Source organism: Gorilla gorilla, chromosome 1, assembly GCF_029281585.2.
Source record: "Gorilla gorilla gorilla isolate KB3781 chromosome 1, NHGRI_mGorGor1-v2.1_pri, whole genome shotgun sequence".
NCBI lineage: Eukaryota > Metazoa > Chordata > Mammalia > Primates > Hominidae > Gorilla > Gorilla gorilla.
The window spans coordinates 8,515,216-8,533,874 of record NC_073224.2 but is presented as its reverse complement, the minus strand read 5'-3'; the positions used below and the strand labels follow the sequence as shown (position 1 = coordinate 8,533,874).

The window sequence follows — 18,659 nt, the reverse complement described above, 5'->3', positions numbered from 1 at the left end:
TGGGTGCTTGTAGCCCCAGCTACTTAGGGGGCTGAAGCAGGAGAATGGCATGAACCCCGGAGGCGGAGCCTGCAGTGAGCTGAGATCGCGCAACTGCACTGGACAGAGCGAGACTCCATCTCAAAAAAACATAACAAAAAAAAACAAAACACCCTGTCACTACAAAAAATACAAAAATTAGCCAGGCGTGGTGGTGTGTGCTGGCAGTCCCAGTTACTTGGGAGACCGAGATGGGAGAATTGCTTGAGCCCAGAAGGTCAAGGCTGCAACCAGCCAAGATCGTGCCACCACACTCTGGCCTGGACTGGCCTGGGCATCAGAGTGAGACCCCTGTCTCTAAATAAATAAATAAAAAAAAACTTTAAAAAGACGTGAGCTCATGACAACATGTGCTTTTCAGATATTTAACTGGATCTGAAACCTGGATCAGAAATACAGATACAGGCCCTAGCAAAAAGGGCATTTCTGGGATGGGTAAGTTCGCTGTGTGATTTAATCCTCACAACTACCCTTTGCAAAAGGTCTAACTAGGATCCCACTTACAGATGGAGAAACAGGGCTCTGAAATGTTAAGCAATCTGTCAAAGGTCATCACTAGTGATAGGGCTGGATTATGATAATCCTGGCTTAAAAAACCGATGCAAAAAAAACTGCCAGGAAAAAGCGATGACACTAAAGGAGACAGAGAAAACATTCAAGACAACCAAGGCATGTATGCCATACATGGCTCAAAAAATACACAGATAAACTTCATTCAAAGACTACTCACACTAGTTCAGACTGGGGATCGCCTGTTTTGAGAACTAGATTAAAATAAAAGGGTCCTTCATTACCCTAATCTATTTTATTGTTTAGTTATACATAGCAATCTGGAGAGCAAGAAATATCTAGTATCTCATATAGAACTGAATAAATTCCGTTAATTACTATTCTAATTTTCTGAACTGCCAGGAGTATGAAATCTAGAAAACCACACCTGTCATAAATTTTAAATCCTGCCTTCACATGACATATTTCAAGTACTTTAACTAACCTTCATTTACGCCTTCCTCCCTGTCACCATGAGATCGAAATTTCTCTATACTCTGGCATCCCAACAATTTGGTATTACTCGTCTGTCCCCTCAAAGGGAACATGCCACCTGTCAGGTCCAGGGTGTATCTTTCTTCACAGTATTCTAACCCCTGTAACATAAAATACACGCAAATATTAATCTGATTCTAGGCAGAAGGTCACTCTAAAATTAAATATTCTCCAAATTTAAAGATTGTTCACACAATACAAAGAAAACAATTTAGACTGAAGAGAACCAATCATGGAAAAAGGCTCTAAAATTTTACATACTTTAAAACAAATAAAAAGTGAGATTTAGTCTCTCAAAAATAATTACCAACAAGTCTTCTAAAGTTATTTAACACAGAAGCCCTCGTGCCCTACTGGTTGGTATGTAAACTGGAATAACCATCAAAATTATATATGCATACATCCCAGACCAGCAATACTATACCTGTGTTCTCACAGAAATTCTTGCTCTAGAATAGTTCTTAGACTTTTAGCTTATTGATACCTTTAAGAATCTGACAAAAGGCTATGAGACTTCCCCCATAAAAATGCAACACATAATTCAGGGCCTTTATTGATTCCCTGAAACCCGTTTCTATATCCCTCAAACATTAGGTTAAGAAAAGTCGGTTCTAGAGACAGGTATGTGAGGGTGTACAAAATATAGCTATTAGCAGCACCCCTCCTATTTCCTCAGGAATTCAGCCAGATAAATAGGTAGCCATCTAAAAGCCTAGATGCGTATGTCCTCTTATAAAAATCACCCTATGGCTTAATGCTTGATATGTTAGAGCAACAAAGTGGAATTATTTTTCCTGGGTACCAATTAAGCCACAAGCTTGAATCTAGTCCAATCCCCTCATTGTAGAGGAAAATGGTATCTGAGAAGTTAAGAATGCTACCTGGGTAAATAGGTAAAACAGATCTCTAATTTAAATTACTTCTACTACATTATGAATACAATATTAACTTCAATATAAGAATCGCTTTTCACAGCCAGGTGCGGTGGCTCACGCCTGTAATCCCAGCACTTTGGGAGGCCAAGGTGGGTGGATCACGAGGTCAGGAGTTCAAGACCAGCCTGACCAAGATGGTGAGACCCCCGTCTCTGCTAAATATACAAAAAAATTAGCCAGGCGTGGTGGCGGGCACCTGTAATCCCAGCTACTCCAGAGGCTGAGGCAGAGAATTGCTTGAATCCGGGTGGCGGAGGTTGCAGTGAGCCAAGATTGCACCACTGCACTCCAGCCTGGGCAACAGAGCGAGACTCTGTCTCAAAAAAAAAAAAAAAAAAAAAAATCACTTTTCAATATCTTAAAACAAAGACAACATATTTAAAATAGAAAACAACAAAATGGTAATATAAACCCATAGTCCAATGACCATTTACCTCATATAAGATTTGTCCTGATGCCAAACACTTTCTATTACCAAAGGCCAGCTGCAGCAGATGCAAACTCAAAACATCCCCTTCACTGAAACAGAAATTAACCAAGACGCGCTAAATATATTAATACATTAAACATCTCTTACTGTCCAAGTAAGTTTAGTTTGCTTGCAATGTTGAGTGCATGTGACAAAACTAAAATCACTGTGAAAAATTTAGTTTTCCATAATTTTTATAAAAATGTAGTCCTTTGAAATAATAATTGATATTCATTATTGATTCTAATCAACTAAATCGATGCTGTTTGCATACTGTAGGAGATATCTTATGTAGCAAAGACTGATTACTCAATATTTTTTCTCAAATATTCCTTCCTCAATGGGTATACTCTACTTAAACACATGGTTGCCTAAAGTTCTATAACATCTCCCAGCTTCCTTTGCAGCTAAGTGCAGTACCCTGTGGTAAAGTTGTGGCCAGGATGTAAACAGAATTATCCCATAGTAACCTCAGAGAACCTTCCTTAATGAACAAAATATCCTTTATGCCTTCATCCTGGTCTCTTCCTCCATCTTGCTATTTTTACTTAAAATGTAGAGGTTCAAAGGACAGTGGGGAGTATGGGAAGGAGAAAGGGCAGTTGGGGGAAGGGTGGGGAAAAAATTTTTTTTAAATATGGATGTTGCCCTCAACCATGAGAGGCCTATCAAGACACAAAGTGAAGATACTAAATCAACCCTGTAGTGAACTCAAGCACGAAGCATGCAGTAAGTGTTAAGAGCATAGATTCCAGAGCCACATCATCTGAATCTGAATTTTACTACTAGTTGATCCCTTTTAATAATTCCTATTACTAGTTCTTATTTCTTTTACTTGGCTTCTAGCACACCACACCTTCCTAATATTCCTCATACCACACTATTCACTCCTTAGTCCTTTGCTGAGTACCCACCCAGCTCTCTTGTTCTCAATCTCCAAGTATATTTGAAGAATAAGAGAGCAGAGTACTGAGATTGAGAACAAGAGAGCAGGGTACTTAGAAGGTTCCAAGGCTCTCAATCTGTGAAAAACATTCAAGTAAGCCCGCACAATTTCTTCTGATAACTCAGAATTATTCAAGCATGTAGAAACAACCATTTAACTTTTAAAATAATTTCAACTACTACTCACTAATTCACTGAAAGAACTGTGTTGCCTTCACTAAAAAAGACTACATAACTACATAGACTACCTGTTCTATTTTTGACTAATTTTTAAAGATAGTATGTATCAGGCCAGGTGTGGTGACTCACACCTGTAATCCCAGCACTTTGGGAGGCTGAGGCGGGCAGATCATGAGGTCAGGAGTTCAAGACCAGCCTGGCCAACATGGTGAAACCCTGTCTCTACTGAAAATATAAAAATTAGCCAGGCGTGGTGGCGGGCACCTGTAGTCCCAGCTACTCGGGAGGCTGAGCGAGAGAATGGCATGAATCCGGGAGGCCGAGGTTGCAGTGAGCCGAAATCACGCCACTGCACTCCAGCCTGGACAACAGAGCGAGACTCCGTCTCCAAAAAAACAAAACAAAAAAAAGTTTGTATGAGACCTACCTATCTTGTGTAGACTGAACAGCCCACAAGTAACAGCAATTCCGAGGATCATTCTCAGGTTCTTGAAAAGTGACAGCATATACAGGAACTTGTCCACTTTCCAATTGTATGTAATATCTGAAACAAATTAGTATATTTCATATTTTTAAGTTATTTTATAGAAAGGAAAAAGGTACATCATGTAAGAACTTGGGTTAGGCAACCACTGTTCCTACACTCCCCCAGAATAAGTGATCTGTGGGCCATGGCCAAGTCATCTTATCTGCAAAAATACACACGGCACAAGACATCAAGACTATGGTCATGGCACCCATCCCCCAGAGACAGAACTGGGAAGAGTCAGATGCAGTCAAGTGGATGCACTTACGTGTGTGTGTAACTGGTCCTAAGAGTCATATTCAATGCCCAAGAGGTAGAACTGGGGAGTGTTAGAATTACTCAAGCGGATGCATTCATGTCTGTGTAAACTGGTCCTAAGAGTCATATTTGATGTACACTCCTACATACTGCTCAACCATAAAAGGTGTCCTACAAAGAGACGAGATACTGCCACGAGACTTTTCAGCTGTTTGGGTTTAGCATCAGTTTCCCCACTACTACAACAGAAGATGAGTTAGAAACTGAAGAGTTCCCATAAACTGCTAAAAAAGCAAAAATTGACCAAGAGATGATAGTGTTAGAGAAAGCACTGCTGTAGAAGCCAGGTACTGCAGGTATTTCTTTAGGAGCAAATTCAAAGACGAGCTGACAAACTGGCAGCCGGGCGCGGTAGCTCACACCTGTAATCCCAGCACTTTGGGAGACTGAGGCAGGTGGATCACAAGGTCAGGAGTTCGAGACCAGCCTGACCAACATGGTGAAAATCCGTCTCTAAAAAAAGAAAAAAATACAAAAACTAGCTGGGTTCAGTGGTGCACACGTGTAGTCCCGGCTACTTGGGAGGCTGAGGCAGGAGAATCACTTGAACTTGGGAAGTGGAGGTTGCAGTGAGCCAAGATTGTGCCACTGCACTCCAGCCTGGGCAACAGAGTGAAACCCCACCCCCCAAAAAAATAGAAAAAAAAGAGCTGATAAAAGGATAACAGCAAAGAGAGTTGAGATACACTTCCCATAAGATAAATTACTCAATAAAATATACCAGTATGCCTCAGGAAAAATGGAGAAACAAATAAATTGAAAACTTAAGGGCCAAATAGGCATCTACTTAACGCTTAACACAAATTAACTTAGCTACAAAGTATCAATATAATTATATTTTGGGGACTTTTTGACAGCAGAAAAAACGTAAAACACAAGTATTTTCTAACTTTGATTTTTAAAAATCCTTTTTTTCCCTCTCAACTGAGAATTCTTTATTAAGCTGTTACTTTACATAGATGATGATTAGGAAGGTACTTCTGAAAGAACTCATATTATACAAACACAGTCATGTGTCACCTAACAAAAGGGGATCTGTTCTGAGAAATGCTCGTCAGGGATTCAGTCATTGTGCAAACATCATACAGTCTAGTAACACAAACCTAGATGGTACAGCCTACTATATACCTAGGCTAGATGGTATAGCCTGTTGCTCTTAGTCTACTAACCTGTACAGCATGTTACTGTATGGAATACTGCAGGCAACTATAACACAATGGTATCTTAAACATTAAAAAGGTACAATCAAAATACAGTAAAATTTTATGAGACCCCTTTCTTATATAAGGCCTGTTGTTGACCAAAACGTTGTAAAGTTACAAAGTCATGCTTTACTAGCATGTTAAACACATGACTGTAATGCCTTTTAAATAAACACTAAAAAAAATAAAGCTAAATTCATGTGCTAAGTCACTCCTTTATGGTATTCACATTGATTTAATGCCATGAAAAATTAGTCATCTCAATCATTCATTCAATCATTAATCTACCCTTTTCTCACTATGCTAACTTTCAAATATTAGTAACCAAGTACAAGCTATATGCAAAAAAACTACCTATAATCAAATAAGGGAAAAAAGTTATACTTACTCTCTTTTCATGCTTTTCATGTTCCAAAGTGCTAGATAGCCATCAGAAAAACCTACAGCAAGCTGATTTGTCCTGCTTATGTAACTAAGAGTTGAAACGGCTGTTCCTGTTGGACTTACTAACTGGAAACACAGATGGCGCCCTTCTCTCATTACACTTTCTCTAATGTGTGGTACTTCAGCTGGGATACCAGTTAGAACTTCAAGATCTAAAACCACAAATTAGACAAATGAAGTTAAAAAACTAGAAACAGCATTAAAAGCAAATATGTCATCCATTATTCAAGCTGCAAATGAAGTCAACTGAGTTAAATGAAGTTAATTGAAATTAAAAGATTAGTGATAACAAAAAAGTATGTTAAACTAGAAAATTGCCATCCTTATCTATTTAAATGTCACAATTTAAAAAACACATTCAATTATATAATATTAAAAAATTCCCTCAGTACATCTCAAATATTATCTAAGATAGAATTTTTTTAGGGTTAACAACCATAAATAAAACTGATTTATTTCTTTATTGAAATTTAGAACTACTACCTAAATACCTTCCTTGGAGCAATGGCTGATTCCGGGTCAGGGGGAAGAAAATACATAAAATGAGCCTGGTACATCTTATGCCAGTAATCTAGGAAGCTATCACAGATGAAAGGGAATGTATCAGACAACATGAAGGGGCTCTCATTACCAATGACAGGACATTTTGGGCATCAAAAACAATAAAATTAATGAAACACATTAAATATGCCAAACCTGAAAAATTCACAGGGATACAAAAAAAAAAAAAAAAAAAAGAGGGGTGGGGCAAGGGGGAAGCCTACCCTCCCCACCTACAAAAGACCTTATATTGAACAATTGGAGTAACTAGGTATCACCTGCTTACTCTGAAAATTAGTACTTAAGAAACACTAAACATTTATCCTGCCTGTTCTGTAGACATTGTGTTTCAGAGTGACCAGAAAGCCCTAATTAATGAGAAAATTATTCTTTACATTGACAGAACATAAAAATCATCATTTTGCAGCCCTTAATGAAATAAGGGACTTATCCAAGAATCTTAGGCCGGGCACGGTGGCTCACGCCTGTAATCTCAGCACTTTGGAAGGCCGAGGTGGGCGGATCACAAGGTCAGGAGATTGAGACCATCCTGGCTAACACGGTGAAACCCAGTCTCTACTTAAAAAAAAAAAAAAAAAAAAATTAGCCGGGCATGGCGGCGTGCGCCTGTAGTCCCAGCTGCTGGGGAGGCTGAGGCAGGAGGAGAATGGTGTGAATCCGGGAGGCAGAGCTTGCCGTGAGCCAAGATTGAGCCACTGCACCCCAGCCTGGGTGACAGAGCAAGACTCCGTCTCAAAAGAAAAAAAAAAAAAAGAATCTTAATGAATGAAACAATTAGCTCAAAGTAGGGTTTTATAATTTTGGCATTACAGTATTCCCTCTCATTATTTACAGTTTCACTCTCCAATTTCAGTTACCTGTAGTAAACCAAAGTCCAAAAATATTAAACAGATAATTCTATATCTATATATATCTATATCTATATCTATCTATCTATCTATATATACATATATATAAAAAAAATTCAGCCAGGTGAGGTGGCTTGCCTATAATCCCAGCACTTTGGGAGGCTGAGGCGGGCAGATCATGAAGTCAGGAGTTCAAGACCAGCCTGACCAATATGGTGAAACCTCGGCTCTACTAAAAAAAAAAAAAAATTGGCCGGACATGGTGGTGCGCAACTGTAGTCCCAGCTACTTGGGAGGCTGAGGCAGAAGAATCACCTGAACCCAGGAGGCAGAGGTTGCAGTGAGCTGAGATTGCGCCACTGCACTCCAGCCTCTCAAAAAAAAAAAAAATTTGCATGCTGCTCTGAGTGGTATGATGAAATCTGCTACCATCAAAGGGACATAAATCATACCTTTGTCCAGTGTATCCACACTGTATAAGCCACCCTTAGTAGCCATCTTGGTTCTCAGATCAACTGTCGCAGTATTGCAGTGCTTGTGTTCAAGTAACCCTTATCTGACTTAACGGCCTCAAAGCACAAGAGTGGTCATGCTGGCAATTCAGATATGCCAAAGAGAAGCTGTAAAGTGCTTCCTTTAAATGAAGAGGTCAAAGTTCTTGATTTAATAAGGAAAAATCATAATGTGTGCAGGGTTCAGTACTAGCTGTGGTTTCGGCATCCACTGGGGTTCTTGGAATGTATCCCTCACAGATAAGGGGGAACTACCCTGCAGAGGGCTATCCTGTACACTATAGGACGCTAAGCCACATCATTAGTCTCTAACTACTAGTAGCAAGTAGCACCAGCAGTAACAATCAAAAATGTCTTCTAACATTGCCAAACATCTCCTGGAGGACAAAATTCACCCCCTGCTGAGAACCACTAGTTTAAAGTTGATGACAGACTTTAAAAAGGAAGGATCATGCTGTCACCATGTGAATCCACTGATCACTAATTGAAACTACTAGACACTGTGTCTCCTGATGTGATACAATATGAAGTACTCAGCACTTCCAAACTACCTTGCCAAAATACTAAACCTTCATCTATAACCAGAGCTAATTTAATTTGCAGAAAATCGAAAATGATACCACATGAAAGCACAGTTAATTCCAAAATGTGGAACATTCTATCAGATAACTTCAGCAAGTCAATGGCACTAAAAATAAAAACAGAGAGGACAGGAAGAGGATTGCTGTACGTTCAAGGAGACTTGAGACTTAACTGTCAAATGCAATTAATGTGCAGACTGTATTTGAATTCCAATCCAAACAATCCAAATGTAAAAAGATGCTTTGGATAATCACATCAATTTGATTATAGTCTAGATAACACACTATACCAAAGTGTTATTGGCATTATGATTATGTAATAAAATATCCCTATTTGCTTTAAACTAACACAGAAGAAAAGAGGGAAAGGAGGAAAGGGGAATGAACTAAACAGACACACGTATAGCAAATGTTGAAAATTAACTTGAATTTGGGTGATGGGTTTATGGGAACTCTTGTATTCTTCTAACTATCTGAAGATGTCTGAAATCTTCAATAAAAAAATTAAAAAACTCAGACTCATATATTAACATAACCACTGTGCAAGAGCAGATTCTCTCATTGTTACAAAGGGGGAAAAATCATATCACACTGTCCTAGAACAGGGCCCCCACCCCCAAATCACTTCTGCTTCTGATGTCTTTTTCAGAGAAGAAGAGGTTAGATTTTGCCACAACAAACAGTTCACACAATGGGATACTACAAATTTACTCAAAAGAAATGGGTAAGCCCTATGTGTTCTGACGTGGAAAGATGTATAAGAAACCGGTTAAGTTTGGGGAAGCTGCAGAACAATATTTATGCTGTATGTTTGGAACTTCATTTCCTACCTTGGTGTATTTCAGTGAAGCCTAAACAGTTGTAATCATAAATTACTTTTGTAATCAATAAAATTTATTTTGCATTAAACCCTAAAGCTTAATTTTTTGTGCTATAAAGTCCAACTGCTTCCAATTCTCAAAATTGAGAAATGGTTCTGATCACAATCCAGAGACTTTCGTTATAAAATTATCCTTGTGCACCTACTGATTACTGACCTCTGAAATGAAAGATGTTTTAACGCCACCATATTGACTTGAAGGGAGTTTTAATTATGAATATAAGCATTTTAATTAGCCTTACACCTATAACCACAAAATACACTATGAAACAAAAGCCTATCAAGCCTACTTCTTTGATTAATCTTCCATAAAAAACAAACTTTCTGATAATCTATAAATTCATTTTTAGTTATTGCTTTTGCTCAATTCTTTTCATTTAAACTTCACATAAAAATTTTATTAATCAATCAGGTTTGTATACATACCAAATTTTAAGGTATAGTGTCTATCTATGAAGATTCTTTTTTTTTTTTGAGATGGAGTTTCACTCTTGTTGCCCAGGCTGGAATGCAATGGCGCAATCTCAGCTCACTGCAGCCTCCATCTCCCAGGTTCAAGTGATTCTCCTGCCTCAGCCTCCTGAGTAGCTGGGATTAGAGGCATGTGCCACCACACCTGGCTAATTTTATATTTTTTAGTAGAGACGGGGTTTCTCCATGTTGGTCAGGCTGGTCTCAAACTCCCGACCTCAAGTGATCCACCCACCTTGGCCTCCCAAAGTGCTGGGATTCCAGGCATGAGCCACCGCGCCCGGCTCTTCTATGAAGATATTTTAAAGTGCATGTATGAGCATTATTTCCACCAAATCAAATTTTTTCAGGTCTGATTTTGCATATTTAAGTTTTGTTCAGATGATTTTGGCTCTTCCATTTCTTGTTAAGTATAGTTTTTATCACTTGCAGTTTTTTTGTTTTTGTTTTCTTTGAGATGGATTCTGCTCTGTCGCCCAGGCTGGAGTGCAGTGGCGTGATCTCGGTTCACTGCAGCCTCCCCTCCCGCTTCCACCACTGGCAGTTTTAATCGGTTTTTTTATACACTGACAATTTTTATTAGTTATGTTCATTATAAACTACATAAAATGTTGATAGTTTGTATCTATTTCTGAGCTGCTCCATAAATGAAAAGAGCTACACTGATATTCTAGGTTTGCTTTAAAAATCAAGAATGTGCCGGGTGTGGTGGCTCACACCTGTAATCCCAGCACTTGGGAGGCCAAGGCGGGCGGATCACAAGGTCAAGAGATCGAGACCATCCTGGCCAATATGGTGAAACCCCATCTCTACTAAAAAAAAAAAAAATACAAAAATTAGCCAGGCATGGTGGCGTGTGCCTGTAATCTCAGCTACTCAGGAGGCTGAGGCAGGAGAATCGCTTGAACACGGGAGGCGGAGGTTGCAGTGAGCAGGGATTACGCCACTGCACTCCAGCCTGGCAACAGAGCAAGACGCCGTCTCCAAAAAAAAAAAAAAAAAACAAAAACAAGAACGTCCTCACAAAGCCAAAGTCAAAATTTTTCGGGTCAAACAGTCCTTTTCTAAAAATTAAGAGTAAAAAACACATTTTAAGGTTAGCTCTTCCTTTCTTCATAAACCAGAGACTCATAATTTTCAAAAACTGAAAGCACTTGGAAAAAAGTAATTTTATAAATACAAGCATTTAAAGGAGAAAAAGTATTTCATTTTCTTTGAATCTGAATAGAATTACTTCTATTTTAGGATGTTATTTTGTGAGAAAGACTTTTAGTTACTGTTATTTCCTAATATTTTATTTCTATCTTGGTGTTACCACAGAAACATAAACAATATGCCAAAAACGCTATGTTAGACCATATACATTGCTGGGTAATTTCATATTGGCTGATAAGGCTCAAGATTTCTTATATTTAGCCCTTATTCCAGCATTTACTTAAGAATAGATCTTATTCAGGTATGTAAATGAAAACAAATAAAATCAATTATCACTACCTTTCTCAAGGCCTACTTGAGAACATATGAACACCTGATCAACAAAACAGTATCTTATGCAAGAAGTATCCACTGTGCTCAGGCCCAGACAATAAAAAAGATTTTAAAATACCTTTTTTTCTAATAGATAGGAAGATATCTTTTATTTTACTCTAGCTGCTATAAAAAATTTTGGCTACTTTAAAAAATATTGCATCAGAATATCCAGGTGCTCCATTTTTGGTTTCAAGTAAAGAACTGATTACCTGATGCTTCAACTTCATTTTGATTGCATGACAAGTCATCCAAACATAGGTCAACAAGAAGGATCTGTCCAACATCAGTGACCACAGCTGCCACTCCAAAAAGCCATCGCAGACTTGGATGTAAATGCTGAGTGCTTGCACTGGCTCCTCCATGATTAATTATAGGTTCAATAGCTGTTACCTAGAAAACATAATACGTGATTTGCTTTTCTTCTGCAAAGTAAGAAAATATAATTAACACAATAAATTTAAGTTAAAGCAGGTTATCAGTTATAATAGATTTAAGACTATAGAGTAAATTTGCATTTGATACTTGTGATCTGAATAATGAAATCTTCAGCTATACTAGGAATTACACCATTACTCAATACATAGAAAAATCACGCAGTTGGACTAACAATTGATGTTGACTGAGAGCTTACTGATACGCCAGGCATTGTGTTACCTGGCTCATTCAATGTTCATGACAATGCTTTGACAGTAGACTATGTGTGAGTAGTTCTCTTTAAAGATGAAATAACCTGAGGCTTAGAAAGTCAGTCTAGTTATTCAAGCCATAAAATCATTACGCATAAAACGCAAACCTAAATTGTTCTCATTTTAAAGCTCTTAAACAGCTACTCTAGGATTCTATGGCCTCTTCTCCTAAGAGTAAAAACTAATCATTCCAGAAAAATTTACTGTTTACTCTTTAAAAAACAACAACAAAAAAGGTATTTTAAGTCCTCTTTATACCTTAAAGACTGAAGAGGTCTAACCTTCTTTCTATTGGACTTCATATAAAGCTCTGGCAGTCACTGGATCACTGACACTTAACAAGAATTGCTATTATTTAAAGAAAAGTATACTTTAGCTATTTTATGGAGTCATATTTTTCCCCTTCATCTCATGAGTCAAATTTTAAATGTCTATAACTAGTCGTCCATATTTTATACTTGTCTTTCCTTCAGTTTCCTATTAATTCATAAAAATTAATTAGGTATGATATATGATAAAATGTTTGGTGATTTCTACGCTAGTACAGGTTGAACATCCAAATCCAAAAGTCCAAAATCTAAAACACTTCTAGTCCCAGGCATTTTGGACAGGGGATTCTCAACCTGTACTGATGAATGTTCTGGCAAGAAAAGAAAATATCTGATATCAATGATTCATGTGTTAATAAGATTAAAAGTTGTTTCAGGCTGTAACTTACTACAGACAAAAGCCTGGCTCTTTCTCTATATCAGTATACAAAACATTACTCAGTGTTTCTAATTCTGAAAGCTGTAACTTCATCACTTTTTCTTTTCTAATTACTGTAATAATGTCTATAAATACTAAAGCATATTCAATTCCTCAGTGAGGAGTAGCGAATCTAAGTTTACATTCCTCATAAAAATACTATATGAAGTGATTAATACTATTACCTTAATTTTAGAAGACAAAAAATAAACATAATGAGTGTATACTGCACCCTACCCAAAAAATAGCTAGTAGGTTGAACTTTTGAAAGTGTCTATCGCTACTCCCCCATCTTTTCCTTATTCTATATTCTCTCTTCCATACACCAACCATGCATTCAACTGAGCAACCAGTTCAAGAACCTTGTTTCTTCTCAATTCCTCATCCAAATGATCAATGAGTGTCCATGTTTCCTTCTGTATGTGTTCTGAATCTGCCCCATCTTCTCCATTTCTACTGTCATTTCCTTGGTTCAGCTCCTCATCATTATTTACCTGAATGGCAATAGTCTACTTGTTTCTATTCTCACAATATCCTCGCTGACCCAATCCAAGCAAGCCTTTTACATGAGAGTTCTACTTAAAATTACTTCACCACTGGCCGGGCATGGTGGCTCATGCCTTTGTAATCCCAGCACTTTGGGAGGCTAAGGCAGGTGGATCACGAGGTCAAGCGATCGAGAGCAGCCTGGCCAACAGGGTGAAACCCCATCTCTACTAAAAATACAAAAATTAGCTGGGCGTGGTGGTGCACGCCTGTAGTCCCAGCTACTCAGGAAGCTAAGGCAGGAGAATCGGTTGAACCCGGGACACGGAGGTTGCAGTGAGCTGAGATCGTGCCACTGCACTCCAGCCTGCTGACAGAGCGACTCTGTCTGAAAAAAAAAAAAAAATTACTTCACCGTTGATTTCAAAGGAGCCCCTAATTACAAACAAGGCCATTCACAATCTAAAACCTAACGTTTCTGGCCCCCTATTCTTCCTTCCCCTCATCCCTCCCTCAGACATTCTAAATCAAGTCTAGTTTCCCAAATGCTCCCTGTACTACTATTTTTCCATGCCAGTCTCTTTATCTAAAATGTCCAACTCTTTTGACTAGAAATTACCCATTCTACATGTTCCAAGTGCTTAAATTTATTAAAGTATTCACTATATTTATGCTAGTCTTATTCATTTGTCTTCTCCCACTAGACTATAAGCTCTCTAAAACCACAGACCAAGTTCAATTTATTCATCCTGGGAATCTAACATATATTTTCCATAATGCTCCAATCCAAGACTATTGTCGCAAATTTAAAAGGTAAAAACATTTTAAAAATTGAATAGTAATGAATACATTTTTATAAACTTCGAGTGTCCTCATAGAACACAACTGGAGATAAGAACAAGATTTAGATGATACTTTTCACAAAAAAAGAGTATCAGAACATTACATGTCATTGCTATTTTTACTCTGGAACATTTTAACCAATAAGAAAGTTATATTTTAAACGTTAAGTTCCTTGAATAACATATCATCTGTAACCTCATTTTTATTCTAAACACATTTACATAAAATGTAAGAGTAACACATTTACATAAAAGTATACAAATTGTAAATGTTGCGGGTCAGTGAAATTTCACAAAGTAACACACCTATATAACCAGCAGGGGTTCAGTTTTGAAAGAGAATGTCCAGGTATATTAAACAGTACCTACCCTTCCAGGAAGAACAACTGCTTTAACTACTTTTGATATTCCAAGGTCATAAAGACAGAGAACACTCCCTTCTGTTTCTTCCAATCCTATTAATAATCCAGTTCTCTTCTGCCAAGAGAATTCTTTCACAGCTAAAACTACAGGAGGCTGTTCATTGACTCCACTGAATCTGTAAGCAGACAATCGCTCTCCTGTTATAGAGTTTACTACCTCAAGTTGTGGACCACAAGCCAAGCAAGCAAGTCCATTTTTCCCTAGAAGAAAAAAAATTGCTTATTTTAATATTGTATATACCCAAAACATGCAATAACGGTTAGCTCATTTACATACAACTATATGTTCATTACATAAAACTTTACATATTATCTCCACATTGAAATCTTTTAATCAAGCAACTATCATTACAATAATAATAGTCATTCAGTGGCGTGAACCTAGGAGGTGGAGCTTGGAGTAAGCCGAGATCATGCCACTGCACTCCAGCCTGCGTGACAGAGCAAGACTTCATCTCAAATAATAATAATAATAGTCATTCAGTAAAAGCCACCATGGTATGTGCTTGAATGTTATCTCATTTATTCCTTATCACACCTCAATGTAGAGATAAGGCAGCTAAACCTGAATACTGTTTAACCTTCCCAAAGTCAAAAAGTAGCACAGGCAGAAGTAGATCCCAAGCCTGTTTAACTCCAAAACTCATGCTTTAACTACTAAGGCTTAAACGATTTAAACTAGAAGTTATGGCAGTTATAAAATAGAACATATTATTCTATCCCTAAAGAGTTCACAGTCCAATTAAGAAATTAAGACATAACTAACATAATGATAGGAAGTCTCAGAACCTCTTCTCCGCCTATTAGTCATGTTTGGATTTTACCCTGCCTGCAATGTAAAGTCATAGAGGTGACTATCTGATTTAAATCAAGTCAGTAACTATCTGATTTATGCATGGTTTTAAATGTTACTCCAGCTGCTAAGCAAAGAATGGACAAGGAGAAGCACAGAGTAGCAGCACTGGGTGGAAGATGACACCTGCTAGGTGACCGAATAGAGAAAAGTGGGTTGACTGGAGATTCAACTTAGAGGGAGAACTAATTGGATTTCCTTGCTGATGAATGAGACACAGGGAGGTGAGTAAAACAAGAATCAAGTACAGACTCCAAATTTCTGCTTGAGCAACCAGATGAACGGTAACTTCTAAATTTGAGATGTCCATCAAGCATCCAAGTACATTAGTTGGATATGTAAGTTTATAGCTAAGGGAGGCCACAGTTTAAGAAAGTAGCATGGCACAGTGGGGTCTGAGAACGCCAAGGTTCCAAGATCCTTTCTGCCACTTACCTGTATAACTGGGATCAAATAAATGATTTCATTCTCAGTTACACAGAACAGTGGCTACTTAGAAAAAAGTTTTACACCACTCCAATGAAGTCATCGTACAATGCCTGGCATATAGAAAGTACTGCTGTTCCTTTTAACATTCAAGAGAATGGCACTGTCAAGAGAGAAATGACTGATACATATGTTTTGCTCTCTGCCTGCTGGGAAGATGGCTACGAAGCTTATATTCAGAAAAGTCTTCTGCAATATCTTTCATTAGAACAAGATCTATAAGAGAAAGCCTTCTTTAGTACAGTTCTCTGATGTATTACACAATCTAAGTTACACATTAAGATCTTATTCAGGTAAATGAAATCAGAAAACGAGATTTTCTGAAAATTTTATAACATCTAGGGCCCTGGACTTTTCTACTCATGACACTGTTCAGGTTCTAATCCAAACTCATCACCAATAAAACTTCCTAATTATAAAGAAAAACTAGTTGCATGTTACTTCTACTTCCCAAACACAGATAATACTAAGATACAAAACACATGAGATTTTTAATAAGGAAAAATTAACTATAACCCCCCCAATCAGAGGTTCACTGATAACGTGTTTAAGAGCTTATAGATGTTATATATGTAACTGTAGATGTTATATATTTAAGATCACTCAGGTTCTGCTTTTTCTTCTTCCACATAAAGAAACTACAATATATAATTATTATTATTTATCTTACAAATCAATTGTATTAGTAAATGTTCAGTAACATTATGTTTACCTGCAGCAAACTTTCCACGAAGCACAGATTCTAATGTTATTTCGTCTTCTCCAAGGGCTTGAAGAGTCACTTCTGGAAATGGCAGGAGACCACTAGTCACTTGAGCTCTTAAGTCTCGCATACTTCCACTGTAAATATTTTTAAAAGAAAACATTATTATGACACATTTGTAGACAATATACTTGATTATGTCCAGCCAGGAAACACAGTAAAAGCCACCAACAAAATAAAGAAAAACTAAAATCTGGTTACAAAATACATATTGGCCAGATGCGGAGGCTCACGCCTTTAAGTCCCAGCTACTTGGGAGGCTGAGGCAGGAGGATGAACTGATCCCAGAAGTTCGAGGCTGCGCCTCCAGTGAGCTATGATTGTGCCACTTCACTCCAGCATGGGCGACAGAGCAAAATCCAGTCTTAAAAACAAATGACATGCATCTGGGACCAAGGTATTCTACTGTATCCTAAGAAAGTATTTCCCAAACAGCTTTAGGAAAGCAAACATTCATTAAGCCAGACATACTAAGGATATACATTATTCCCTAGATTCTTTAAACACTAGTTCAGTGCAATTCATCTCATTGACTAACCTCCTTGCAAAGAACACCTCACCACCACCATCCTCCCCACAGAAAAAAGAAAAAGTGATTGGTGTCTTTTAGAAAAATCACTTCTTCAGTAAAGGGGGAGAAAGTCCATGAAAAATGTATAAATTCACAGAAACCCCAGAAATCAAGTTTGGTACATATCTTTTGCAGGATAGAAATAATATAGGCATAAAGTTGTCTTTCATTTAGAAGATCAGATTCCCAGAATGACTACTCCCATTATAAACAACCAAAAATACTAGTTAAAATACAGAAAGATTTTAGCCATCTGAGTTGGTTAGCTATCAAATCCAGTCCTGGGAACCCTGATCTTATTCTGGGCACTCTAAGATCCAGGGGCAAAAGATAAAGCCTAGGACAAAGAGAACTAATAAGCGCATCCCTCAATCCCATTAAACTCCACTAGGCTACATCAGCCTAAAGGTGAGCAAGAACAATACCCATTGTACAGGATGGGTACAATAAAGCTGTCCACATTGACCATGGCTCTGAGTCTCTTACTCAGAAAGACAACATTTTCTTTCATACAAATGTGTGGCCAGAATTCAAGCTAGGTTATATGGAAATCCTCAAGAGGCCGGGCGTGGTGGCTCACGCCTGTAATCCCGGCACTTTGGGAGGCTGAGGCAGGCGGATCATGAGGTTAGGAGATCGACACCATCCTGGCTAATATGGTGAAACCCCGTCTCTACTAAAAATACAAAAAATTAGCCAGGCATGGTGGCACATACCTGTAGTCTCACCTACTCGGGAGGCTGAAGCAGGAGAATCACTTGAACCCAGGAGGTGGAGGTTGCAGTGAGCCTCACTGCACTCTAGCCTCGGCGACACAGCAAGACTCCATCTCAAAAAAAAAAAAAAATCCTCAAGAGAAGAATTTATTATCAAGTATTTTCAGGTTGGTTGCTCCAAGCAATCCACGGAAACAACCACATATCCTCTGGAATCTCAAAGAATTTTCAAAGTTAAAGCAACAAAGAAAATAAACTCACAGAGCCAGGCACGCTGGCTCATGCCTGTAACACCACTTTGGGAGGCCAAGGCAGGAGGATCATGAGCTCAAGAGATCGAGACCATCCTGGACAACATGGTGAAAAGCCGTCTCTACTAAAAATACAAAAATAAATTAGCCGGGCGTGGAGGCATATGCTTGTAATTCCAGCTACTCAGGAGGCTGAGGCAGGAGAATTGCTTGAACCCAGGAGGCAGTTGCAGTGAGCCGAGATTGTGCAACTGCACTCCAGCCTGACGACACAGTGAGACTCCGTCCCCCCGCCAAAAAAAAAAAAAAAAAAAAGAAAAGCAGCTCACAGTCCAAATAACAAAACACACA

General features: G+C 38.2%; 1 protein-coding gene across 5 annotated transcripts in view; it reads right to left on the bottom strand.

Moving 5' to 3' along the window:
* The window catches only part of AHCTF1 (AT-hook containing transcription factor 1), a 93,012-nt gene that overhangs the window by 62,555 nt on the left and 11,798 nt on the right, over positions 1-18,659 (bottom strand). For 4 of the 5 annotated variants that reach the window (XR_008674870.2, XM_019032568.4, XM_019032555.4 and 1 more), the window contains exons 2-8: positions 16,720-16,847; positions 14,616-14,869; positions 11,695-11,875; positions 6,047-6,254; positions 4,040-4,156; positions 2,453-2,537; positions 1,034-1,184 (exon numbers count right to left, since the gene is read on the bottom strand). Coding sequence is in view for 4 of the 5 variants with exons in the window: in XM_019032555.4 (XP_018888100.4) it covers positions 1,034-1,184; positions 2,453-2,537; positions 4,040-4,156; positions 6,047-6,254; positions 11,695-11,875; positions 14,616-14,869; positions 16,720-16,847 (1,124 nt within the window). In the remaining variant the exon portion in view is untranslated. Of the gene's footprint in view, positions 1-1,033; positions 1,185-2,452; positions 2,538-4,039; positions 4,157-6,046; positions 6,255-11,694; positions 11,876-14,615; positions 14,870-16,719; positions 16,848-18,057; positions 18,160-18,659 lie in introns of those variants that run through there. The other variant, XM_055374026.2, reaches the window with a different exon arrangement.